At 36.1% G+C, this 26,996-nt stretch overlaps 3 protein-coding genes and 1 long non-coding RNA gene across 8 annotated transcripts in view; 1 reads left to right on the forward strand and 3 right to left on the reverse strand.

Moving 5' to 3' along the window:
- The window catches only part of LOC148905479 (uncharacterized), a 98,288-nt gene that overhangs the window by 22,205 nt on the left and 49,087 nt on the right, over positions 1-26,996 (forward strand). The window contains exon 4 of the long non-coding RNA XR_016121655.1: positions 10,227-10,317. This is a non-coding gene — a long non-coding RNA (uncharacterized LOC148905479). The remainder of the gene's footprint in view (positions 1-10,226; positions 10,318-26,996) is intronic.
- LOC116294921 (uncharacterized) lies at positions 129-5,044 on the reverse strand. 2 transcript variants are annotated; one of them, XM_089039729.1, is made up of 8 exons: positions 4,455-5,044; positions 3,504-3,736; positions 3,233-3,398; positions 2,944-3,077; positions 2,669-2,823; positions 2,088-2,122; positions 1,709-1,861; positions 129-1,482 (listed from the first exon to the last, which is right to left on the reverse strand). In XM_089039729.1, exons 1-8 carry the CDS (start codon positions 4,762-4,764, stop codon positions 959-961), a joined length of 1,710 nt encoding a protein of 569 aa, XP_088895855.1. In that variant the 5' UTR covers positions 4,765-5,044; the 3' UTR covers positions 129-958. The 2 variants fall into 2 exon arrangements, with proteins under 2 accessions (XP_088895855.1, XP_088895856.1); XM_089039730.1 differs by having other exon boundaries at positions 3,260-3,398; positions 4,455-5,034.
- LOC148905483 (uncharacterized) lies at positions 10,215-13,454 on the reverse strand. The gene is made up of 7 exons (XM_089039743.1): positions 12,747-13,454; positions 12,030-12,256; positions 11,147-11,279; positions 10,817-10,986; positions 10,564-10,709; positions 10,445-10,478; positions 10,215-10,337 (listed from the first exon to the last, which is right to left on the reverse strand). Exons 1-7 carry the CDS (start codon positions 13,096-13,098, stop codon positions 10,335-10,337), a joined length of 1,065 nt encoding a protein of 354 aa, XP_088895869.1. The 5' UTR covers positions 13,099-13,454; the 3' UTR covers positions 10,215-10,334.
- Positions 13,595-25,777, reverse strand: LOC116307062 (uncharacterized). Of its 4 annotated transcripts, none has more exons than XM_089039731.1 (8): positions 25,133-25,777; positions 24,515-24,747; positions 16,626-16,791; positions 16,344-16,477; positions 16,069-16,223; positions 15,476-15,510; positions 15,124-15,276; positions 13,595-14,900 (listed from the first exon to the last, which is right to left on the reverse strand). In XM_089039731.1, the coding sequence occupies exons 1-8, from the start codon at positions 25,440-25,442 to the stop codon at positions 14,428-14,430; spliced, it is 1,659 nt and encodes a 552-aa protein (XP_088895857.1). In that variant the 5' UTR covers positions 25,443-25,777; the 3' UTR covers positions 13,595-14,427. The 4 variants fall into 4 exon arrangements, with proteins under 4 accessions (XP_088895857.1, XP_088895859.1, XP_088895858.1 ...); XM_089039733.1 differs by having other exon boundaries at positions 16,653-16,791; positions 25,133-25,776; XM_089039732.1 differs by having other exon boundaries at positions 13,595-14,897; positions 25,133-25,771.

Below are 26,996 nucleotides of genomic sequence, written 5' to 3' on the forward strand. Positions count from 1 at the left end.
TGTAGTATTATTTCGTGTTTTGCATCTTTTTCCGCATAATAGAGATGCAAGTCAATCAGTCAGAACTGACACATCAACCAGAAATGATGTAAGCCACTTCACGAGAATCTATCAAGTACCCTCAGTAGTTGAAATGACGAGACACTTTATTAGTTTAAACCGTGACGTGCTTCTTGTTACATTATATACAAAAATCATATGAATACTTCAAATTTTAAGATATAGAGAAGACCTGACAAGTTGTCTTCAGTTGTGCTATGCAATATTTTTAGCCGTATCTGTTTATGAGGTCTCCTTAAGAACGATATTAACAGGAGTGCATTAATTTGAATCAAAAACTTTGAACTAATATTTTTAATGGCTTTCATAATAGAACTAGAGGAGAAATTATCATAATGTAAGCCTTCATCAATATCATTCCATATATACCTGATTTATGCTAGTTTATTAAGTGTGTATCAACCATACACTTGCCTTCTAGTTTTAAAGGCTCTATGTAATCGACGTTTTTGCCGGGACAAACGGCAACCAAGAAAAAGTGAAACCATCCGTACCGTAATCTACTATAACTTCTTTTATGATGTAGTCGTCGACAAAATCCCTGTTTGAATGCTGTTCGTTATAACACTCAAAACCAGAGACACATTAAGGCGTTATGAGTAAAATAATGCTGAAAACGGATCTACAGTCAAGAACTTTTAAGTCATTGCAAGGTTCGCCTAAGTTATGGACACTTAGAGTATGGTTATCACTAAAGCGTTTGTTGCCGATACCAGGGAAAGCTCATCCGTTACTTTCTGGAATGCATACCTACAAAAGGAACAAGCATAATGCTCAAGCATTTGAATGGTTATCTCGAGCTGATTCAAAGAAAATGCTTGTATTATCTGTATTGTTCAAGGCCTGGTACACGTCTTTATTCATTTCATCATTTTGATAAAGTTCTTGATAGATAAGCTTAGATATCAGATGTGTCATTGATTACTTCCCCAACGGAATCATATAAAGTGACACTGTAATTGCAAGCTGGTTTAACATTTCTTTTGGTATCATCACCTCGATTCAAGGTACAGTATACACGAGGATTTTGGCCTTCCAGTGATTTGTATTCTGGGTTATCACTTGATGGTGGCTGCGCAATGACGTCATACAATGGAGCACCCTCTGGAAATGGCCCCTCCAGAACCTGATAACAAGGAGCCTGTCGTCCCTCGAGAGGTTCATTCAAAGATCCTGGATCTTCAAGGACATCGTACAAAGGCTCTTTCTGGCTGTTTGGTTTTTGCGCTTTTACTACCTTTTTGTTGTACATTGCACTATCAAAATAAGGTCGATTTTTAACTTCTTTTTTGGGATTATTAACCTCAGCATATTCTGGAGCTTCAAGTACTTTGAAAACAGGCCCTGCACTGGGATGAAATACAGAACCATGCTTGTCCAAACCCTCAACCTTACCATCATTGGACACGGTATTTTGTGGATCTTATGAAATAAAACGAAATTATTTCTGTTAATTTAGCTAATTCAATTGACTAGAAATTGACGATCATTGAATGACCACGTTGCTCGGAATGGCTAATAGGAATAGTTTGACTAGGAAGCCTATTCGTAACCAAATCAAGTAGCCATTATCAGCTTCAGGTGACGGGTTCTGTGTGCTACCAAAATTCAAGTAAAACATTTTTCTTTCTCTTTTACGAGGACTTACTATTATTAGGGTGACCATTCGACATGTTTCTTCTGCCAAGTGTTATTGCATTCGTATAGGCATACGAGTACTCATCCTGGTCCAGTGACTTGTGACCATCGCAGTTAGTCATCTTCAAGGAGTTGTCAACCCCTTTTTCGTAACTAACATTTTCTGAAAAAATAAGGCAAACAAAACTTTTGGAAGTAACGCTAGAAATACCATTATATCTCATTGCTTGAATAATGTGCACCACAAATAGGTCGTGGCCTGGTGGTATAGTTGAATACTATTATGTCTTATTGCATCAATATTGTGCTCCAAAAAGCCGGTATTTTTGGTCATACCTACATGACAAATTAACACTATGATATAATAGTTATAACCAATTTTGACTTACCAACAGTTGTTTTACTTTTCGCAGCTGCAGCTTTCCTGTGGGAAACAAAATGTTCAAAAATTCCAAAAGCGGATTTTATCATACTATATAATTTTCACAATTATTATTATTATTATAATTAAATTATTTCAATTAATTTCATTAAAAAAAGTAGTTTTTTTTATTCAACGTGTAACAAAAAATACTTAGCGGTGTCCAAAGTGGCCCTGACTTTTCATTTTCTTGTGGAATACTGCCTACTATAAAATTGACTGTTCATATTTATATACAGTTTAAGATGAATTTCAATGTTTGTGTTATCCAAGTTGAGTTGCGCTCTTTGTGACTTTGCTGATATTCGAGATTTCAGATGATTCTCCTGAAGTGCCCTTGCATTCACATTATACAACATCAGGGACAAAAACAGTCTTTATCTTTGACAAGAAAATTATATTCTTTATTTATAGATATAGGATTCTTCAACCATTTGTATTTATTTTCCAATTTTTTGAATGATTTAAGAATCGCCTATTTGTTAATATTTTGACACCAACCTAGAAGATAACATTATATATCGTATTCGTTTGGGCGAAATTTGCTACCTCTTTTTTCGCCGTCTCGTGACAATCACTATGGCAATAATGATCAGCATTAATCCAATCACTCCCGCTGCTACCCCAATGATCCACCAAATGTTACCACCATCGTTTTCTTCGGTTGCGTTTTTCTTGCGGTTATTAATAAATGTCGTGGATTCCTAAGAAATTAGGAAAAGAGCTTTCTTTGTAATGCTAGTTGCGGCATATAAACTCTTCCAAGTATTCATTTATTTATAATGAACTAATGCAAGGATTTGACTAGGGATAGTTTTACTTACCATAGTAGTTGACTGGGATGTACTAATACTGTGTGTTTGGAATTCGGTTTTGCTGGTGCCTGTTTCTGAGGTGGTTTGGATCGTCCATGGTGACGTTGTTGGCTTAGGTAATGGTGGCAGATAAAACTGAGGACCTGGAATATAATGTTGTTTTGGAAAAGAAAAACGTATATTAAAATCAAGATGCTTTATATTTAGAAGCATGAATGCACAATATGTGAAGGGTTAAGAAGAACTACGGTTTGAATCGCATTAAGCAAACGCAATTGGAGATCTTTGTTTGCCTTACCTCGCTCATACAAGGCGTTATACTTACATTTCAATGTTCCCTGCATCTTCAACAATAGACAGTCGGGTATAATTGTATTCGACTTATTGTAGCACCCTATTTCCATTCTCAGGATTCTTCCCTCCATGGCGTCATTATACTCCAAATGCGATGTTGTCCTCTTAAACTGAATTTTTCATTAGTTAGAACGACTAGTTAGTTATATGCTTTTTTCGATTTAGGTTTTGTAAAATGTGAAGTATTTTTGCAACAACCTCTGTTAAAAACTTACCTGAAAAAATTGCGTATTTTCACTTTTCACGATTAAGAACCTGCTGTTCAGGAAATCGTTATCTAGTATGTTCCACGATCCATTACACAGCAAATACGTTGATTTGAATGCAATAATATAGCATCTTTGAAGATCAGTTGGTATCACGAAGTAAATATTGTCTTTCATTCTCAAGGGTACTGTTATAAGTGCACTGTCTACTGTTCTGTTACTCAAGAGTGTTAGTGAGCATCCTGAATGGTTGAATAAAAGAAAGAAATTACATAATGCATTTTAGTGACAACTGAACATGTTGGTACATCCAGTGATACAGGATCTCCTTTGAAATTATTGACTGGCCTTAAATAAGCAGCTTTTCTTAGATTGTTCTGATAGATGTACCATGCTTCTTTAGTTCCCCCGTTATTCCTTTTCTAATCTCTTGAGAGGCCTCTAAGGTTGTCCTTCCCAATCCTCGTCTCAATAACAGTCTACAACCACCAGCCACCCTTACAGAAACATGCACGGTTCCTCTCCTGCCGTGTCTTTTAGTCAGCACTTTCATAACATATCAAAACACTTCTTTACTAAACGTTTAGCTCTCAACTAAGGTATTTCTATTTCAGCGATTTCAGAAATACTACTATAAATGAGCAGCTTTTTTTAGATGGTTCTGATAGATGTACCATGCTTCTATTATATTATATTTCTATTCTTTTGAGAGGCATCTAAGGCTATCCTTCCCAACCCTCGGCTCAATATCAGTCTACAACCACCAGCCACCCTTGCTGAAACATAAAAAGGTTCCTCGATGCAATGTCTTTCATTCAAATACTGAAACCATTTTGTTTACTTAACGTCTAAATCTCAACTAAGGGTATTTCTATTTCAGCGATTTCAGAAAGATCACTGAACATGGTTATAAAACACTTTGCACTTAAATTTTAGTTTTTAGTCGAATTTATATAATACCTCCATACTGGCGAACTTTAGAGTTTTCTGTGCACTTCCACTGATCATCGAAGAATCCAAACGTTGTTCTTTCGCTGTTGCACTCACATTTACACCCACCGACACTATGACCACTCATTGCTCCACAATATACTGAAATATCACTTGAGCACTTTGTTGATGGTATCTTGAAAGTGTCTGGTTGGTATACCCATTTTTCATGCGTGTAGCTTATGTTATGGCGTTCAATTTCAATCGTTCCATTCAATGCAAAGAGCAGTTTCCACAACGATGTAAAGAATAATATTCGTTGAAATGCTGAACACATCATCACCAAGTAATCAATAGATTTCGCTGTTGTAGATCTAATCCTCTTATTCGATTACCTCTGTCATACCTTCAAAGGCTGCTTCACAGTTACTGATCTTTAAAACGCATGGCTCCTCTCTATGTATAGTAGAATGTACAAAAATGTGACCATCTTACTGACATTTACCAATATACTTCCATCACTGGTACATTTTAGGGAAGCTATTTCCTCGTGTATTCTGTGATTCACTGATTTTTCCGCTTTGGTTTTAGAATATTTGAATAAAAATTACATATGCGATTCAAGAAAACGAAAGTACTTGAAGCGCAACTCATTTTGTTCAATTCTCTTTTTTTGTGAAGTGATAACCGAGAGATTTATATCGCATGTTAATCCGCTTCTGCTTCAGCTGTTTATGTTTTCTTTTTAGCTGTCGTTTTTCCGTGTAACATCTCTCAAAATGTTCTTGTCTCACGAACCTCTACAAAATATGGACTTCTATTTCGAAAATTTACCGGCAAGTCAGACAGTAGACGCTTTTCCCAACCTCTAGCTCCTAATATATCTATCTGTAATCGTATGGGGTAAAGTGTTAGGGAAAAGGACAATCAGAAATTGTATAAGCACACGTTCATTTGGTTTTTTATTTACGAGGACCCTTGAGGTTGAGATGACACGGTACTCGCATGCTTGACTCGAGACTTGATGGACCTCTGCTTGAATTTCCTTCTGTGTGTTTAAGCATTGGTGTAGTGTCAGGAACCAACGTATGCATATGTACATATGTACAAGTTTGTACATGTATCCGATTTGACTAGTCGTGACGTCAATCAAAATATTAGAGACCTGATTTAGCAACAGCATATCCAGACAAAGAGCACTCGTTTGCCATGCGAAAGTTACAGAAAGACATTCTATTGAAGTTTTGGCTTATAAAATCGAGTGTTCTCTTTCAATGAAGGTGGAAGTGCGAACTTGCTGAAAGTTTCTTTTCGACAATGCAAAGAGAAAATTAATGACTGATTCTTTGTGATTTTTAGTGATTTATGATGAGAGATGAAATTTAATACCCATATTTATCATCCAAACAGACAGCTAACACTTTAAACTCGTCTAATTGTATTTAGGATTCATTCTACTTCATGTAATGTGATTGCAATATAAACGTTGTTATACATAAGCAGTATATACGCGCACGTCAGTGTGTTTTAGTACTATAAGACTGTCGGCCATCACAGCTTAGGGATACAATACTCTTGAAACTCTGTATGAATTTTGCTTGTTGCTTGAGTACCCTACAGCTCTACAGAGACTTTTGTCACGTGAACGTGGCTCTATACTTAGATAAGAACAGAATAGCCAGCCACCAATTTGATGTGCAGTCCTTTCATATCACAAACATTATACTCGGTGTTAAGCTTTAATTTTTGAATAAATGAAATGACGAGAAGTGATAAAGAAAGCTAGAAACAATCTTGATTAGAAAATGACATATCTCTCTTGTAATTGGTTCAAATAAATGAAGCGGAGCAAAATGGTGCAATAAATGTTTCAAAATAAGGCTATTGTTTAAATTGCAATTATTGCTTAAATTGCACCATGATTTTAACGAATCAAATTATAGGATTCGATAGTGATTACCAAATTTACATTATTAATATTGAATTTAGCGAGAACTAATTACATTGCCATATTTTCGTTTTTATTGTCAGGTTTCTGTTTTTTGTACTTTGGCGCCTGATATTCGCCATGACTGTGCTGACCAAAAGTATTGAGGCTCTGATAAAGACTGTTTTCCTTATTTTGTGATGTGCACGTGACCTCAGTATCTGTCTTGTCTTCGTGTGTCTTGTGAAGGCCCTTGAGGGAAGCATATACATGAGGAATATTCCCTACTAGGGAAGAGTACATTGGCGAGTCGAGAGTTTCGGTCATCCCTTCTTTTTGTTTGATAGCCTTGGAGTTTTCGTAAACCAGTTCGTCAGAGACATTAAAGGCAGGGTTCCTGTGATTGACGTAATCAGCATCTGGAATGGGATCTGTGAATCAGACAACAATCGAAAAATCAATCGAAAATTCTGAAGACAGAGATAGAGAGAGAGAGATAGAGAGAGACGGAGTCGAGAGAGAGAGAGAGAGGGAGAGAGCTGTTCGAATAACGTTTCTGAATGCAATTCAATATTAAAGAGTAAGAACCTATTTTCAACATGAAGTTTTGATTCACGTCTTATTTTAAGTAGGCAAATCATTTTGATTTAATAGTACATGAATAATAAAAAGGCCCTTTAGAAGTACAGATTCCAAGAATATGTTTTATCATTACTTTGGTAACGCCGATTCAGAAGAAACGCACCTCAGGGGCGGATCCAGCCAAAATATAAGGGGGTGGGGTCTTCACCGAATTTAGCTTGACTTGTAAGTAACGGCTCATTTTACTTCAAATCCATTACGTTGATCAAATAAAACAATATATGACTGAAGGGGGGCTACAACCCCTGTTTGCCCCTCCCTGGATCCGCCCCTGATCATTGCAAACTTTGATCCTAGATGAAAAACTGCCATGAATATTTGGTCGATTCAACTAAGGAGAAACTAGTTATTTGCCAGCTTCATAAATCAGAAGACTAGTCCAAAATAGGTACTAAAATTCACTTTCATTGTTTTTCTTGAATATATCCCTTTTTTAATTACCGAGAGAGCTTTGAAGTCGATCTTTAGAACTTCCAATCGGTATTGCGTTTTCATATGTACACATCTCATGGCTTCCATCTAGCAAACAAAACATGTATGCTAATGATCATTTCATTAAAGAGCGAGGTCAAAAGAATTGTTCAAAATCGAGACACGATTTTACTGAATTAGTTGGTGGGTAATGGTAAATACCCACTTTTGCCTCAGAGGCGTGTTGAAAATACTGTGAAAATACAGACAGTTCAAATCGCTTCTGTGATTTGATTCAATTTTGAAGATAAAGTTGTTGCATATCTGGTAACCCAACCCAACCCCTCCGCTCTAAACTCAGGTTCAAATTACAATAGTTTTGACCTGAATCGTCATACATAAACCATTAGTGTATGAGTGAAGCAGTAAGTAAGTAAGTAAACACTCTATTTTTTGGGGGGTAGCACTTAATACTGTACAACTAATAAACTTGTGGCCCTTTATGAAAAAGATACTCACGATCCTAGAAATAAATTATTTGTCGAGGTGTTTTTTTTATAGTTTTTATTCTTTTTGATGCATGTGTGAATTGCTCAGAGAAATACACGCATTACCTTCATTAGATTGTGGATTTCTTTCGCTTTCCCTCGCTATATTTTTCCTGAATTGAAGATTTTCGATGTCACAAATTATCCATAGAAATTTATATTCTGACTTGTACGAGTATATCTTTCTAGCTTTAGTGTAATGTGTAATGAAATCCAGACAACGAGAAGGTAGCAAGTTTCCGCCGATGCGGAATTTACAGTGAATTGCATTCAAATATGCTTTGGACTTACGAAAACAGGTATTACTTGTCGTCCATTGAAGGTGGACGATTTGAATCGCTGAAAGTTCCGTCTTAACAAGCGAAATCGTTCGTGACAGATTTGTATTAGTTCTTAGTGATTTATGCGAGATAAATTGTCATTACTCATTATCATCCAAATAGAGAGCTAATACATTAAACTCGTCTAATGGTATGTTAGGATTCATTCTACTTGTAATGTGTTCTTAATATAAGTATCTAATGGGGAAGCTATCAAAACTACGGAGGCATATTTAGTTTACAAGACCGAGTGTAACGAAAAAGGGCTAAAGCCATGTGATCAGGCAAACTTTTCAGGAGTAGGATTATTCTTGATTATGTTCACCAGTTCGTTAGCCGAGTTTTTCCTGTTCCGACGCCGGCGAATGAATGTATTGTCGATCCTCCTATATTTTGAGCCGCAATGCCCGTTGATACGGTGATAAAAACACCGCTTGCTCCCTTTCTAAACTCCTTTAAAATATATCTAATTAAAAATGATTTTCCGCTTCCAGCTATTCCACTAATAAACACACTAAAACCTTTTTCTACGATATTAAAAACTTTGTTTTGCTCTTCGCTCAAGAACGCCATTTTGTTTGTTTTCATCTGTTTGACGTTACACGTGATTTTTTTGAATTTGTCACGTAATCCGTTTGTATAGATACTGCTACCAGCCAGATGAGGATACACTAGTGTCCCAAGTTACTTTGCGAGTTTCGTTTTCCAATATGGCGTCGCTTTCTACTCGTCTGTAGCGGTGTGCGACTTTCACTTTCCGTAGCAGCCGTTACGTGACCTGTACGAGGTAAAGACTCATGAACTTGTATTGTTTATTAAAAATACTCTTAATCTACATACATATTTATTTGGTTTTGCGCCAATTGTCAGAGTTATATCGCTCGAGTTCACTTTGTCACGCGGTGTCATACGTGATGTCATATTGGATTTTATATGGTACATCAAGTAAATGCTGCTTTTCACATATTTGAGTATTTTAAGTTTAAGCAACAAATATGTGTCATTCAGATATTTAGGAAAAGCAAAACCTTGAAATGACCAAAAGTGACCCATGATTTATAGTCTTTTGGACAGTCACAATTGAAGTATATTTACGACAATTTATCGCGAACGCGACTCGTAAAAGGTGATATTTTTTGGCGATTTCATACAAAACAAAAATATTTAATAAACCTTACTTACTCCTACACTAGATGTAGAAGTAAGGCGAATAAGAGCTGGGCTACGGACGTTATTGAACAAGTAATCCATCGAAGAGTTGTCACTCGTTGTTGTTGGAACAAGAGCGACACGTCTCTCTCTCAATTTCTCCAAAAAACTGACGTGAACGAGTCTAAAAACGACTTGTACTCCTTCAAGGCCGGGTAAACAAACAGAAAAATCATCTTTTGAAACGCAATAAACATACAATAATGAAATATCTTGAAAAGCATTTGCCGAGTCTGAACACCGCCATCTTGTTGTGCACTCTAAGCCGGTCAAACCAAAGTGATGACGTCACGAAAAAGCGATAATATAGTATCAAACACAGTGCATTCTGGGATACTAGTGGAACCTCCTCTGGCTACCAGCATAGAGCGAAAAATATTTTCATTTTGGATTGTTTGATTGGCTGAAAAGGGTCACGTGGTTTACAGTTTCACTCCCCTCCTTTTTTACACGTCGCTCCGCTCCTCGCAAGATATTCGTCGGTTTTCGGAGTAAATTCGCTAGCCCGCAAAGCAAGGAAAGCCTGCCATGAAGTGTAGCGCGCGCATGTAAACAAGAACTACAAGGAACACCTGGTATATTTTAGAATACGTGCAATAAAATCGAAGACAAACCAGCACAATCAAAATTTTAACGTGCTCCCTTGATCACAGCCAATCAAATATGTTCGTGTTGAAACTTTGCAAAAAAAAAAAAAATTATACTTGAATATTGGATTTATCCGATTTTCTACCTTTATTTTTAGGATGGTGAACCACATCTTGTTTATTGATGGAGACAGCACTGATATCAGCATACGAATACTCGTCTTGTTCTTCCAAGGATCGCTGAACACGGTTAGTACCATTTTGTTTCACTTAAAGTAATTCATGATGAATAATGTATAAGTATCTTGGATTTAATCATAATATAAGATGCAAATGGGAATGAAATATTATATCCATTAAGTGTATCTGAACTTACCTCAACTACACCTGACTTCTTTGCGACAGTTTCCCTAGATGTTATTAATAAGAAATGTTAGCAAAGTTCATATAAAGTTGCAAGAGTTTCGAAACCAAAACTATTTAATATGGCCTTACCTTTTCTTTCGTCTTCTCACGAGTATAATGGCAATAACTAACACAAGTAAGCCAATGACTCCAGCAAATACGCCTGCAATCAAACCACTGCGGTCATTGGAGCTTGAATGTTTAGCACTGGTTTTGATTACCATCGGTGCTGATGTCTGTTGATTAAAAGGCGCTGTTATGGATCGATTCTTAAAATGAGGCGAATAAAACATGATATCATCAGAGGTCCTCTCGTATTGAGTACTGAAATCCAGATACTAACCTTCGTTGCGGTTGACATAATAGTTGTAGAAGGGCCGCCGCTGGTTGTATGTATATTTGGATTGTTGGCACTTCTGGTAGAGGTTGATAAACTACTTTCAACTGTAGCTGACGAAAAGGGTGGTTCTGTTGTGGAGGGTGCTGCAGTTGGTAGTGACAGCGAGAACGGACCTACATTTTTTAGTTATAAGAAAATATTAGAATTTTCTTTAACGCCCATGAAGACATTAATTTTTTTTTTTGATAGCTCTCTAAGACAGATTCACAAAAATTGCGCAGTGGTATATATGTGCAACATACAAGTTAGATTCATTTGTAAATTAATACTTACATTTTATTTCGCCCTGCATCTTTAATAAAACACAAGTGTGTATTATCATATTCGACGCGTTATGATAACCCACTCCAAGTGTAATAATTCGTCCACTTATAATTGGCTGAGAAGAATTGCCACTATAATTAAACTGAAAAGGGAAGTTTATATCGTTATTTGTGATGAACATAACATTGATCTGATGACTGTATCTCGATGTTGAATGTATCTGTAAGCAGTGAGAAATTTGAAAGTGAGTTGTAAAACGAATTTAATCTTAACCATGGAATGCCCCTTTTCTATGCGACAAATCACAGTCCAAACGACAACTAAAGTATTTCTTACTTGTTATAGGGGCTTTACTATGACGTTTTTTTTTTCTTCTTTTCTATCTTCCTTCCAACGTTATCATTTATCTTATGCATATCAAAAGTCCAGCTTATCATTATTGTAAACATAGTGAATATCCAATGTCATCATTTCTTTTAACATGTGAAAAGTTCAGCTTACTATTATTATTATTATTATTATCATTATTAATATTATCATTATGCAGTTTATTAAACATCTGGATGCGAGGCAAAGACACATAGGGCGCGTAAACGTAACCTATGGGTGTTCAAACTATTTACAATTGGATCAATGCTCAACAATAAAATATTTACAAATCTTACAATCATTTACGATATACATCAGACTATATAGTAAATGCAGAACATAAGAAATACTTTAAAAATAATATAAATCTAAAATTTGTAAAAGAAATAGATTATATCATGCGTAAAATTATTATTATTATTATTATTATTATTATTATTATCACAATTAACATAATGAATATCCCATGATTCTTATGTATTGATGAGTGATAGTTACTGCTTAAGCACAGGAATTTTCTTACCATAAGGAATCTTTTGTTGTCTGTTTCATGTACGGAAAATCTCTTCTTTACAAATGTGTCATAATCCAGATCCCCCCAGCTGCCATCACATTTCTGATATTTCGAAGTGGCCCTATAGATATGAATGTCTCGAAATTGCGTCGGGATTTCGTAATTAGCAACACCAACTTTTGGAACGGTTATAAGAGCACTGTCATTTGCCCAGTTGTTAAGTATAACTGAGCATCCTAAACAAAACAAAACCAAAAACAAAAACAAAAAAAAAAAAAAGAAAAACAAAAAAAAAAAAAGAAAAGAAAGTGGAAAAACGTCAAATAAAGTAAATTTAAAAGTTGACGTGATATATTATATGGGTTGAATAGTAAAAAGCATTTGAAAATGAAATATATAACCACTGCATTGGGTCCTCGAAGTTTCGATATCTTCGGGTATCATTATCGAGTGTTTACATAAGCCATGGATTCTGGTGGATTAAGTCAAAAAGGTTTTAAAAACTTCTAGATCTGATGGCTCTGTCCGTGATGACCTTATATGATATGAAATTAATATAGTCAGGTGGTATAGTGAAATAATCGTGACAAGTACAATAAAACTATGAAATTTGGCACAGAGATTGCTGAGGGCATCCTGTTATAATGCTTGAAAACAAAAATGTTGTTAATAGGTAATTCAAAGACCAAGAAACTAATGTGATTGTAAGGACATGAACCGACTTACCCCAACGTTCATGAACTTTAGCGTTTTCTAAGCACTTCAATCTCCTACCGTCGAATCCAAATGTAGAAGAAATAAAATATTTACTATTACTTGCTATATGATTACATTCACATGTGCAATTACTAATTCTTGAACCACGCATTTCTTCACACTGTGTCGAACCATTACCCAAGCACAAAGATGAAGGTATTATAAACCGATCGGGCTGTGCTTCCAAGGTTGTAGCTCCAGTAATTTTGCTAGTCTTTCGTTGTATGATGACATATTCTTCAGCTCGAATTACTTCTGCCCATAACAAGATAAAGACTATTACTAAAAGCTCAAATATTACGGAATCCACTGTCTTCTTCATTTAGTTTTGAAGTCCCAAGGATCAAATAATGAGATGAGAAAGAGTGGAGCACAGAAAATAAATGGGCAATAATGATATATTTGTACACTTTGTAGTTACTGTCAGATAGAAAGACTTCCTTTTTTTCTTTAGTCGTAAACAGCACTTAATGGCAGTTCCGTTCCAGCCTGGGTTTGGGGATTCTTTTCCTTATATTGTCAATGTAAAGGTGCTCAGGAAGAAGTATGAAATTTACATAAAACCTGCTCATCCAACCAAATAACATGTAAGAAAGAAATCATAAAAATACGTTTTTAACATGACCAATTAAATTCGTAAATTGTTGTTTTTCGCGTGAGGCGGTGTGTTTGACTCGACAATAGGTTTTTTGTAGTATTATTTCGTGTTTTGCATCTTTTTCCGCATAATAGAGATGCAAGTCAATCAGTCAGAACTGACACATCAACCAGAAATGATGTAAGCCACTTCACGAGAATCTATCAAGTACCCTCAGTAGTTGAAATGACGAGACACTTTATTAGTTTAAACCGTGACGTGCTTCTTGTTACATTAAATACAAAAATCATATGAATACTTCAAATTTTAAGATATAGAGAAGACCTGACAAGTTGTCTTCAGTTGTGCTATGCAATATTTTTAGCCGTATCTGTTTATGAGGTCTCCTTAAGAACGATATTAACAGGAGTGCATTAATTTGAATCAAAAACTTTGAATTAATATTTTTAATGGCTTTCATAATAGAACTAGAGGAGAAATTATCATAATGTAAGCCTTCATCAATATCATTCCATATATACCTGATTTATGCTAGTTTATTAAATGTGATCAACCATACACTTGCTTTCTAGTTTTAAAGGCTCTATGTAATCGACGTTTTTGCCGGGACAAACGGCGACCAAGAAAAAGTGAAACCATTCGTACCGTAATCTACTATAACTTGTTTTATGATGTAGTCGTCGACAAAATCCCTGTTTGAATGCTGTTCGCTATAACACTCAAAACCAGAGACACATTAAGGCGTTATGAGTAAAATAATGCTGAAAACGGATCTACAGTCAAGAACTTTTAAGTCATTGCAAGGTTCGCCTAAGTTATGGACATTTAGAGTATGGTTATCACTAAAGCGTTTGTTGCCGATACCAGGGAAAGCTCATCCGTTACTTTCTGGAATGCATACCTACAAAAGGAACAAGTATAATGCTCAAGAATTTGAATGTCACCATATCTCGAGCTGATTCAAAGAAAGTGCTTGTATTATCTGTATTGTTCAAGGCCTGGTACACATCTTTATTCATTTCATCGTTTTGATAGAGTTCCTGATAGATAACCTTAGATATGAGATGTGTCATTGATTACTTCCCCAACGGAATCATATAAGGTGACACTATAATTGCAAGCTTGTTTAACATTTCTTTTGGTATCATCACTTGTGTTATCACTTGATGGTGGCTGCGCAATGACGTCATACAATGGAGCACCCCCTGGAAATGGCTCCTCCAGAACCTGATAACAAGGAGCCTGTCGTCCCTCGAGAGGTTCATTCAAAGATCCTGGATCTTCAAGGACATTGTACAAAGGCTCTTTCTGGCTGTTTGGTTTTTGCGCTTTTACTACCTTTTTGTTGTACATTGCACTATCAAAATAAGGTCGATTTTTAACTTCTTTTTTGGGATTATTAACCTCAGCATATTCTGGAGCTTCAAGTACTTTGAAAACAGGCCCTGCACTGGGATGAAATACAGAACCATGCTTGTCCAAACCCTCAACCTTACCATCATTGGACACGGTATTTTGTGGATCTTATGAAATAAAACGAAATTATTTCTGTTAATTTAGCTAATTCAATTGACTAGAAATTGACGATCATTGAATGACCACGTTGCTCGGAATGGCTAATAGGAATAGTTTGACTAGGAAGCGTATTCGTAACCAAACCAAGTAGCCATTATCAGCTTCAGGTGACGGATTCTGAGTGCTACCAAAATTCAAGTAAAACTTTTTTCTTTCTCTTTTACGAGGACTTACCTTTATTAGGGTGACCATTCGACATGTTTCTTCTGCCAAGTGTTATTGCATTCGTATAGGCATACGAGTACTCATCCTGGTCCAGTGACTTGTGACCATCGCAGTCAGTCATCTTCAAGGAGTTGTCAACCCCTTTTTCGTAACTAACATTTTCTGAAAAAAATAAAGCCAAAAAAACTTTTGGAAGTAACGCTGGATATACCATTATATCTCATTGCTTGAATAATGTGCACCACAAATAGGTCGTGGCCTGGTGGTATGTATAGTTGAATACTATTATGTCTTCTTGCATCAATATTGTGCATGACATATTAACACTATGTTATAATAGTTATAACCAATTTTGACTTACCAACGGTTTTTTTACTTTTCGCTGCTGCAACTTTCCTGTGGGAAAAGGAGACTCTGGATTTAGGAGACTCTGCTCGCAGGGTATATCATACTACATAATTTTCACAATCATTATCATAATTAAATTATTTTAATTAATTTCATTACCAAAAAAAGTAGTTTTTTATTTACTAAACGTGTAACAAAAAGAACTGGGCGATTTCCAAAGTGGCCCTGACTTTTCATTTTCTTGTGGATTACTGCCTACTATAAAATCGACTGCTCATATTCAAGTTATATACAGTTTGAAATGAATTTCAGTGTTTGTATTATCCAAGTTGAGCTGCGCTCTTTGTGACTTTGCTGATATTCGAGATTTCAGATGATTCTCCTGAAGTGCCCTTGCATTCACATTATACAACATCAGGTACAAATACAGTCTTTATCTTTGATAAGAATGTCATATTCTTTATTTATAGATATAGGATTCTTTAACCATTTGTTGTTTTATTTTCCAATTTTATAATGATTTAAGAATCGCCTATTTGTTAATATTTTGACACCAACCTAGAAGATAACATTATATATCGTATTCGTTTGGGCGAAATTTGCTACCTCTTTTTTCGCCGTCTCGTGACAATCACTATGGCAATAATGATCAGCATTAATCCAATCACTCCCGCTGCTACCCCAATGATCCACCAAATGTTACCACCATCGTTTTCTTCGGTTGCGTTTTTCTTGCGGTTATTAATAAATGTCGTGGATTCCTAAGAAATTAGGAAAAGAGCTTTCTTTGTAATGCTAGTTGCGGCATATAAACTCTTCCAAGTATTCATTTATTTATAATGAACTAATGCAAGGATTTGACTAGGGATAGTTTTACTTACCATAGTAGTTGACTGGGATGTACTAATACTGTGTGTTTGGAATTCGGTTTTGCTGGTGCCTGTTTCTGAGGTGGTTTGGATCGTCCATGGTGACGTTGTTGGCTTAGGTAATGGTGGCAGATAAAACTGAGGACCTGGAATATAATGTTGTTTTGGAAAAGAAAAACTTATATTAAAATCAAGATGCTTTATATTTAGAAGCATGAATGCACAATATGTGAAGGGTTAAGAAGAACTACGGTTTGAATCGCAATCGCAATTGGAGATCTTTGTTTGCCTTACCTCGCTCATACAAGGCGTGATATTTACATTTCAATGTTCCCTGCATCTTCAACAATAGACAGTCGGGTATAATTGTATTCGACTTATTGTAGCACCCTATTGTCATCCTCAGGATTCTTCCCTTCATGGCGTCATTATACTCCAAATGCGATGTTGTCCTCTTAAACTGAATTTTTCGTTAGTTAGAACAACTAGTTAGTTATATGCTTTTTTGCGATTTAGGTTTTGTAAAATGTGAAGTATTTTTGCAACAACCTCTGTTAACAACTTACTTGAAAAAATTGCGTCTTTTCACTTTTCATGATTAAGAACCTGCTGTTCAGGAAATCGTTATCTAGTATGTTCCACGATCCATTACACAGCAAATACGTTGATTTGAATGGAATAATATAGCATCTTTGAAGATCAGTCGGTATAACGAAAGAAATATTGGCTTCCATTCTCAAGGGTACTGTTATAAGTGCACTGTCTACTGTTCTGTTACGCAAGAGTGTTAGTGAACATCCTGAATTGTTGAATAAAAGAAAGAAATTACATAATGCATTTTACTGACAACTGAACATGTTGGTACATCCAGTGATACAGGATGTCCTTTGAAAATTATGGACTGGCCTTAAATAAGCAGCTTTTCTTAGATTGTTCTGATAGATGTACCATGCTTCTTTAGTTTCCCATTTATTCCTTTTCTAATCTCTTGAGAGGCCTCTAAGGTTGTCCTTCCCAACCCTCGTCTCAATAACGGTCTACAACCACCAGCCACCCTTGCTGAAACATGCACGGTTCCTCTCCTGCCATGTATTTTATTCAGCACTTTCATAACATATCAAAACATTTCTTTACTAAACGTTTAGTTTTCAACTACGGTATTTCTATTTCAGCTATTTCAGAAATACTACTATATAAACACTTTGCACTTAATTAATTTATATAATACCTCCATACTGGCGAACTTTAGAGTTTTCTGTGCAGTTCCACTGATCATCGAAGAATCCAAACGTTGTTCTTTCGCTGTTGCACTCACATTTACACCCTTCGACACTATGACCAGTCATTGCTCCACAATATACTGAAATATCACTTGAGCACATTGTTTATGGTATCTTGAAAGTGTCTGGTTGGTATACCCATTTTTCATGCGTGTAGCTTATGTTATGGCGTTCAATTTCAATCGTTCCATTCAATGCAAAGAGCAGTTTCCACAACGATGTAAAGAATAATATTCGTTTGATTACTGAACACATCATCACCAAGTAATCAATAAATTTCGCTGTTGTAGATCTTATCCTCTTATTCGATTACCTCTGTCATACCTTCAGAGGCCGCAAGCTTCACAGTTATTGATCTTTAAAACGTATGGCGCCTCTCTATGTACAACGATACAATGTTCAAAAAAGTGAACAACTTACTGACATTTACCGATATATTTCCATCACTGGTACATTTTAGGGAAGCTATTTCCTCGTGTCTTCTGTGATTCACTGATTTTTCCGCTTTGGTTTTAGAATATTTGAATAAAAATTGCTTATGCGATTCAAGAAAACGAAAGTACTTGAAGCGCAAGCCATTTTGCTCAATTCTCTTTTTTTTGTGAACTGATAACGACAGATTTATATCGCATGTTAATCCGCTTCTGCTTCAGCTGTTTATGTTTCCTTTTAGCTGTCGTTTTTCCGTGTAACATCTCTCAAAATGTTCTTGTCTCACGAACCTCTACAAAATATGGACTTCTATTTCGAAAATTTACCGGCAAGTCAGACAGTAGACGCTTTTCCCAACCTCTAGCTCCTAATATATCTATCTGTAATCGTATGGGGTAAAGTCTTAGGGAAAAGGACAATTTTATAAGCACACGTTCATTTGGTTTTTTATTTACGAGGACCCTTGAGGTTGAGATGACACGGTACTCGCATCCTTGACTCGAGACTCGATGCACCTTTGCTTGAATTTCCTTCTGTGCGTTTAAGCATTGGTGTAGTGTCAGGAACCAATTACGTATGCATATTTACATATGTACAAGTTTGTACATGTATCCGATGTGAATAATTGTGACGTCAATCAAAATATTAGAGACCTGATTTAGCAACAGCATATCCAGACAAAGAGCACCCGTTTTCCAGAAGTGCATTCTATTGAAGTTTGGGCTGATAAAAACGGGTGTTCTCTTTCATTGAAAGTGGAAGTTTGAACTTGCTGAAAGTTTCTTTTCGACAATGCAAAATTAATAACTGATTTTTAGTGGTATTTAGTGATTTATGATGAGAGATGAAATTTTATTACTCATATTTATCATCCAAATAGACAGCTAACACTTTAAACTCGTCTAATTGTATTTAGAATTCATTCTACTTCACGTAATGTGATTGCAATATAAACGTTGTTATACATAAGCAGTATATACGCGCACGTCCATGTGTTTCAGTACTAAGACTGATGGCCATCACAGCTTAGGAATACAATACTATTGAAACTCTAGCTGAATTTTGCTTGTTGCTTGAGAACCGTACAGCTCTACAGAGACTTTTGTCACGTGAACGGGGCTCTATACTATAAGAACACGATAGCCAGCCACCAATTTGATGTGCAGTCTTGTCATATCACAAACATTATAGTGTTAAGCTTTTATTGAATAAATAAAATGAGAAGTGATAAAGAAAGGTAGAAACAATCTTGGTTAGAAGTGATAAAGAAAGGTAGAAATAATCTTGGTTAGAAAATGACATATCTCTCTTGTAATTGGTTCAAATAAATGAAGCGGAGCAAAATGGTGCAATAAATGTTTCAAAATAAGGCTATTGTTTCAATTGCAATTATTGCTTAAATTGCACCATGATTTTAACGAATCAAATTATAGGATTCGATAGTGATTACCAAATTGACATTATTAAGAGCGACTTTCTGTAAGAGTCGACCAAACATCGGCACAAGTCAAAAAATCGATTTCGCTCATATTTGGTTTTTAGATAGCCCTTAGTGTAAAATAAATCGAGGTGTTGTTAGTTTTGAAAAAAAAAATTTTTTTCCCACGAAATTTACGAAAATAGATTTCGCCCAAATGCAGGGGGGAAAAATGACCGACGAGGTAAAGGAATTTAGTACAAAAATAAGCGCATCCTACAGCTAAACTACTTAACAATTTTTTCGGTTGGTACTTCTTACCGAAGGAATAGGTATTCCTCTTGCTTTTCGTTGTATTTATTCTAGAATATTTGGCGATTTAAGATTCGAAATAATTTTTCTACCGTGTACACTTTTTCCAAAGTTTAAAAATGCAAATTAAGGCCTTAAAATACTGCTTATAAAAACTATGTGCGGAGATACCAAATTATTCAAAACCTACACCCAGAGGATTATCTAATGTATTTCTATCAGATTCAAAAGAAAAATCTCTGGGCAAATCATATTTAGCTTTCCGTTGAGGTCTTTTTACGATCTTTATTTCGCGATATTTCAACCGTAAACAACTTGTTGCGTTACCTCCACCGACGTGACTATAATTTTAATTGCAATCATTCCATCGCTAAATTTTGCTAAAACTAGGGATCAAACCAAGAAAAAGACATCATAGTAATATCCAACACATTTCAATTGCGAAATATTAACAAATTTTATCACATACTTTCTTAACTCATTCTATTGCGTGACACAAAGCATGCTTTGTCAGTAAAATGAACACGCAGATGAAAATCGAACAATAACTTTCAAACTAAATATATCAGTGAACTAACTTTATTTTATTTAGCAGCTCTTTCATTGGATTTTCAAAATATGGTTTTACTAATCCAGTAGCATTTAATAATAGCAATTTCCTTCAATAAACATTGTTTTGATAATGCATGAAACTAACATTGAGTTGACTGCCGCAATGATTAAAATCACGTGCCATCTTTCCATGGGAAAGTTCAGCAAGCACTGTATAAACATGAAGTGGTTTGTTCGTTTTAATAGTTCTATAGTTGGAGGTCCGTGTAGCTATGATCGAAGAGACAGAAATAAGTCAGTCGATTCGTTACCCGTCAAACGCAAGAAGCTATATCAGATAAGCTTGAACAAATAGGCAAGTCCTGTTCCTGCTCTTGAGATAAAGCTGGTATAGATGAAATTGCTTCTCGGCTCCTAGTGAAGAAGATATATGAAAATTGCATTCTGACGAAAATACGCACATTGTGGTAGTTAGTCCTCCTACGTACTACTTTTGACATTTGGTAAATAACGCTAACTTGATAAAAGTATCCTATATTCAATAACAAATACCAATACCCCAAAGGAGGGTTTGACATTGATTATTTTTTTGAATATTTTTCCTTGTTGTGTCATCGTGTTGAATAATTAAAGTAATCTTTCACACCAACCCAGGCATCCATCTCTCTCGCTGGAGTACTTCCCGGTAACTTCGACCGAGAAGTACTGGAGCAAGTCTAAGATCTATATTAATTATCGTTTCAGAGATAAATGTATATACTTATTTCAATAAAGTTAGTCACCAAAAACCTAGAAAGCTGGGATCACTGATATGAGCATCATGGGAAACTTTTCATATCAAGGAAGCATATATATATACAATGCTTTTTTAATACAAACTGCAGCTCGATGATGCTCAGAAGAGGTGAGACTATAACCCGTAAAAGATTCGCAAGTCAATGAACAGTTATCAAGCGGTTGAACGTGTAAAATGAATCTACCCATAATCCTTGTCGGCCTCAGCTTTATAGCTTTTCAGGTGACTAACTTTTTTGAAATAAGTGTATAAACTTTTTATAGACAGACAAACATATTTTATTTGGCGTTTTGTACATAGTTGCACATCAACTTAGTTCCAAATAAGTTAGAGTGCTCACACTAAATCCGTGAAACAAATACTAATTTTTAGCACTAAATAGTGATAATTAAGCAATAGAAAACAAAGGATTCTGTATGAAATAGTACTAATTAGTACTATTTAATGTTCAGGGTTTTAGTGCGTGCACTCTACGAGTATATACGTATGTTTATGTATGCGCATAATATTCTATATTCACATATTCCACACATACACGTCATACGTACATATATATTCTGTATATATAAATGTTCATATAATTATTTCGATAAAATGCGTTACTAATCCCAATCATCTTTATGCAATATTGTAAAAGTATTGATTTTTATATGTTTTGTTGTTTTTGTTATATAAGGCTGCGTTCATAATGTATGGCAGAGGGGGGGGGGGGGGGGGGGGGATGGCAGGTAGAAGATTGAAATGTCCAGAATAATTCTCAACATCCCCCTTAAAGTTATGCAAAAAAATACGGTTCCCCCTAAGCAAGGCTTGTAGCTTCTTTCAAAAATTGTGCATCCCCTACTCCTTTTTCCTACCAAAATTTTCCCGATCCCCCCTCAATTTCACCTGGTACGCGGTCCGGTATCCTTGGCCGCTAAACAACAAAACAAGTATTGCAATTTGTTGTTTTTACTGGCAATATTTATTCACTTATTTTCTCTACAAAACACGCTGTTTTACAGTCACGTTTATCTCAGTAAGATGTCTGATGACGAGCATAGTGATAGCGAATTCTATTATCCTTTGGACTACAAAAACAATGAAAACGAAAGCGAGAAAACCAGAGAAAAGCAAAGTTTTTCAGTGGACGACGTCCAAAGTTTCATACAGACTCAGCGTCCAGAAAATACTATTAAGAAAACTCAGTATGACCTAAATGTGTGGCGAAGATACTTGTCCGAGTGGGGAGAAACTACAGAAGTTGAAAACATACCTCCACAAAAGCTAAATTTGTTGATCTGTCGTTTCTTCATCGAGATACAAAAGAAAGATGGCGAAGCGTACGAGCCCTCTACACTAACCTCTTTCCATCGAAGTCTTCAGAGATACCTCAATGATAAGCAGTCCACAGTCAATATATTTAAAGATCAAGAATTTGCCATGTCAAGAGACGCTTTAAAGTCTAAAAAGAAACAACTGGCTGAAGTAAAGGCCAAGGGAAATCTTCCTCAAGCAGCCCGTGGTGTAACAGATGAAGAAGAAGACCTCTTGTTTGCATCTGGTGAGTTTGGCGAGCAAAATCCTGAGTCTCTTCAAAGGACTGTATGGTGGCTCCTATCTCTACATTTTGGTTTCCGTGCTCGCGATGAAAGCCGTAAACTGAAGTGGGGAGATGTTTCCCTGAATGTTGACAGCGTTACCGGAAAGGAAGTTTTAACTTGGGGCACAGAAAGAGGCTCAAAAACACGACAGGGCGAAGGAAATCGTGCATTCAAGCCAAACGCTTACGCTTCTGATAATGAGCGCTGCCCAGTAAAATATTACAAAGCCTTCCGTAGCCACAGACCACAAGAAATGCTTCATCCAGACTCTCCGTTTTACCTGGCTATCAAGCATAAACGAATGCAAAATTCAAATGTTTGGTATTGCAAAACTCCACTCGGTAAAAACGAGATTGGAAATCTTCTCTCGAAAGCTGCCAAACGAGTAGGGTTGAAAGGTAATGTGTCCAACCATAGTGTAAGGAAAACGTTCATTTCTCGCTTGATGGATGCTGGAGTTCCACCAAACTACGTAGCCCAGCTGAGTGGACATAAGAATCTCAAAAGCCTCGACTCTTACAGCACAGCTTCGTTGACTCATCAGCGCGAAATGTCATTGACTCTCAGTCGGTCAAAACAGTCAAGCCGCTCTATGATGGCTGCCAATACAACAGAAGTTTCTTGCTCTGAAGATATCAATGCCAAGCCAAGTACATCCACAAGTTCGTCATCAGAGGGTGGACCATTTGGCTATGGTATTTTTCCTGGTTCGTCCATTGGTAGAGTTGAAGGCTGCTCATTCACTGTGAACATCGTTCATCAACACGTGCAAGCACCAAAACCAGCCAAAAGGCGAGGAATTCTTGAAAGTGATGACTCTGAATCGCAGTAGACATTGACTTTGATATAATTTAATGCACCCATCTGCAGTTAAGCTTTTTCTGATGTGATCTTGTGCATTTCTTAAACGAATTAGAATTTGATAAAAGCTCTTTTTTAAGTCATCGTAGCACTGCTGTGCTTGTTGTTTGATCCATATCAGTGCGCATGCACGGTTTCTCAATCGTTTGATTGACATGACATGTTATTGGCTTTTTTGTAAATGTGAATAAATTACTTTCACTTTTTCTAATTTTTCAACTTGATCATATTGTTATTACTCAGTGAATAAAATATTTTTTTAATGATATTACTTCCCTTACAACGTATGCAAATTTTTTTCTTTCAATAAATATTGCCATCCATTATCTTTGACGTTTTTCAAATAATAACAGCAACGTTGCACGATTAAAAAAAAGTAAAAAAATACGGGAAAAAAATAAATAAGTTATTTACCGTCCTATAGTCGGTCCGGATAGGGAAAAACTGTGCCCTCGGTCTTGAAAACGGACCTCGGCCTAACGGCCTCGGTCCGTATATTCAAGACCTCGGGCACAGTTTTTCCCTATCCGGACCTCCTGGCCGGTAAATAACATATATATATTAAAATCAAGATACTTCATGTTTAGAAGCATGAATGCACAATATGTGAAGGGTTAAGAAGAACTACGGTTTGAATCGCATAAAGCAATCGCAATTGAAGATCTTTGTTTTCCTTACTTTGCTCATACGAGGCGTTATACTTACATTTCGTTGTTCCCTGCATCTTCAACAATAGACATTTAGGTGTATTTTTACGCGACTTATTGTAGCACCCTATTGTCATCCTCAGGATTCTTCCCTTCATGGTGTCATTATACTTCAAATGCGATGTTGTCCTCTTAAACTGAATTTTTTATTAGTTAGAATGACTAGTTAGTTATATACTTTTTTTCGATTTCGGGTTCTTAAAATGTGAATTATTTTTGCAACAACCTCTGTTAAAAACTTACTGTAAAAAATTGCGTATTTTCACTTTCCACGATTAAGAACCTGCTGTTCACGAAATCGTTATTTAGTATGTTCCACGATCCATTACACAGCAAATACGTTGATTTGAATGCAATAATGTAGCATCTTTGAAGATTAGTTCGCATCACGTAAGGAATATCAGCTTCCATATTCAAGGGTACTGTTATAAGTGCACTGTCTACTGTTCTGTTACGCAAGAGTGTTAGCGAACATCCTGAATGGTTGAATAAAAGAATGAAATTGCAAATGCATTTTAGTGACAACTTAGTGAAAATTATGGACTGGCCTTGAATAGGCGGCTTTTCTTAGATGGTTCTTATAGATGTACCATGCTTCTTTAGCTTCCCCTTTATTCCTTTTCTAATCTTTTGAGAGGCCTCTAAGGTTGTCCTTCCCAACCCTCGTCTCAATAAGTCTACAACCACCAGCCACCCTTGCTGAAACATGCACGGTTCCTCTCCTGCCGTGTCTTTTATTCAGCACTTTCATAATGTATCAAAACATTTCTTTACTAAACGTTTAGTTCTCAACTAAGGTATTTCTATTTCAGCGATTTCAGAAATACTGCTATAAAAACATTTTTTACTGAAATTTAATACCTCCATACTGGCGAACTTTAGAGTTTTCTGTGCAGTTCCACTGATCATCGAAGAATCCAAACGTTGTTCTTTCGCTGTTGCACTCACATTTACATCCACCGACACTATGACCACTCATTGCTCCACAATATACTGAAATATCACTTGAGCACTTTGTTGATGGAATCTTGAAAGTGTCTGGTTGGTATACCCACTTTTCATGCGTGTAGTTTATATCACGGCGTTCAATTTCAACGAATTCATCGAACGCATGAAGCAGTTTCCACAACGATGTAAAGAATAATATTCGTTGAAATACAGAACACATCATCACCAAGTAATCAATAAATTTCGCTGTTGTAGATCTTATCCTCTTATTCGATTATCTCTGTCATACCTTCAGAGGCTGCTTCACAGTTATTGATCTTTAAAACGTATGGCTCCTCTCTATGTACAACGATACAATGTTCAAAAAAGTGAACAACTTACTGACATTTACCAATATACTTCCATCACTGGTACATTTTAGGGAAGCAACGGCACTCTAGCTAGTTCATCCTGTCTTCTTTGATTCGCTGATTTTCCGCTTTGGGTTTTACAATATTTGAATAAAAATAATTACTTATGCGATTCAAAACACCGAAAGTACTTGAAGCGCAACTCCTTTTCCAATATTTTCTTTTTTTTTTTTTGAAACTGATAATCAGCAGATTTATATCGCATTTTAATCCACAGTTGCTTCAGCTTTTTATGTTTCCTTTTTAGTTTCCTTTTTTCCATCTTACCATCCCTCAAAAAAAGAGACTCCTCTTTATGTCTTAAATATTGCTATAGCGTAAATATGAATACAAGCATACGTACCATAGGTATAAATATGAACACGTATTCAATGGGAATAAGTGTGACGTCAAGCTAAATATTAGAAACCTGATCTAGCAACAGGAAATCCAAACAACGTGCACATAGCAAGTTTCATGCCGATGCGGAAATTACAGAATTGCATTCCAATATGATTTGGGCTTACGAAAACAGGTATTACTTGTCGTCCATTGAAGGTGGACGATTTGAATCGCTGAAAGTTCCGTCTTAACAAGCGAAATCGTTCGTGACAGATTTTTATTAATACTTAGTGATTTATGATGCGAGATAAATTGTCATTACTCATTATCATCCAAATAGAGAGCTAATGCATTAAACTCGTCCAATGGTTTGTTAGGATTCATTCTACTTGTAATGTGTTCGTAATATAAACGTTTTCTTGCTTACACCTAATTCAAAAAACGTTGTCATCGCCAAAGGCGATAGGCGATAGGTCATTCCGTCATGGAAATGGTTTCGTTGAATACAAAGAAGACCGAATCATTCTCAGCACGAAGGTCCATACTCTTGACGAGAAGAAGAAGAACAAACACAAGTCATTCCAGCTATTCTTGAATCTTGAAATGACATATATCCTATCGCTTTTCACCTATCTGCTATTGCCTATCGCCTTTGGCGATGACAACGTTTTTTGAATTAGGTGTATAAGCAATATATTTGCGCTCGTCAGTGTGTTTCAGTACAAAGGCTATCGGCCATCACAGCTTAGGACCACGATACGTAGCTCTAGCTGAGTCGTGCTTGTTGTTTGAGTACCTTACAGCTCTACTGAGACGTTTGTCACGTGAACGTGCCTCTATACTCAGTTCCGTTATATTAAGCTGAAATCATATACTTTAAAGCTTTTAGTAGAATTACATACGTTATTATTAATTCGCCAGATATTGTCTAGAGATGAAGTATGTGAGCGTGTAATACTTTTCTTGGAATTGCATGAAATTGTGCATGTGAGATTGATTTCCCCCCTTTCTTTCACATCAAAACAAACAAACAAAGGAAAACAAAA

The sequence above is a fragment of the Actinia tenebrosa genome, unplaced genomic scaffold (assembly GCF_029948245.1).
Source record: "Actinia tenebrosa isolate PJP-AT-01 unplaced genomic scaffold, QUT_ActTen_1.0 PGA_scaffold7__59_contigs__length_16204524, whole genome shotgun sequence".
NCBI lineage: Eukaryota > Metazoa > Cnidaria > Anthozoa > Actiniaria > Actiniidae > Actinia > Actinia tenebrosa.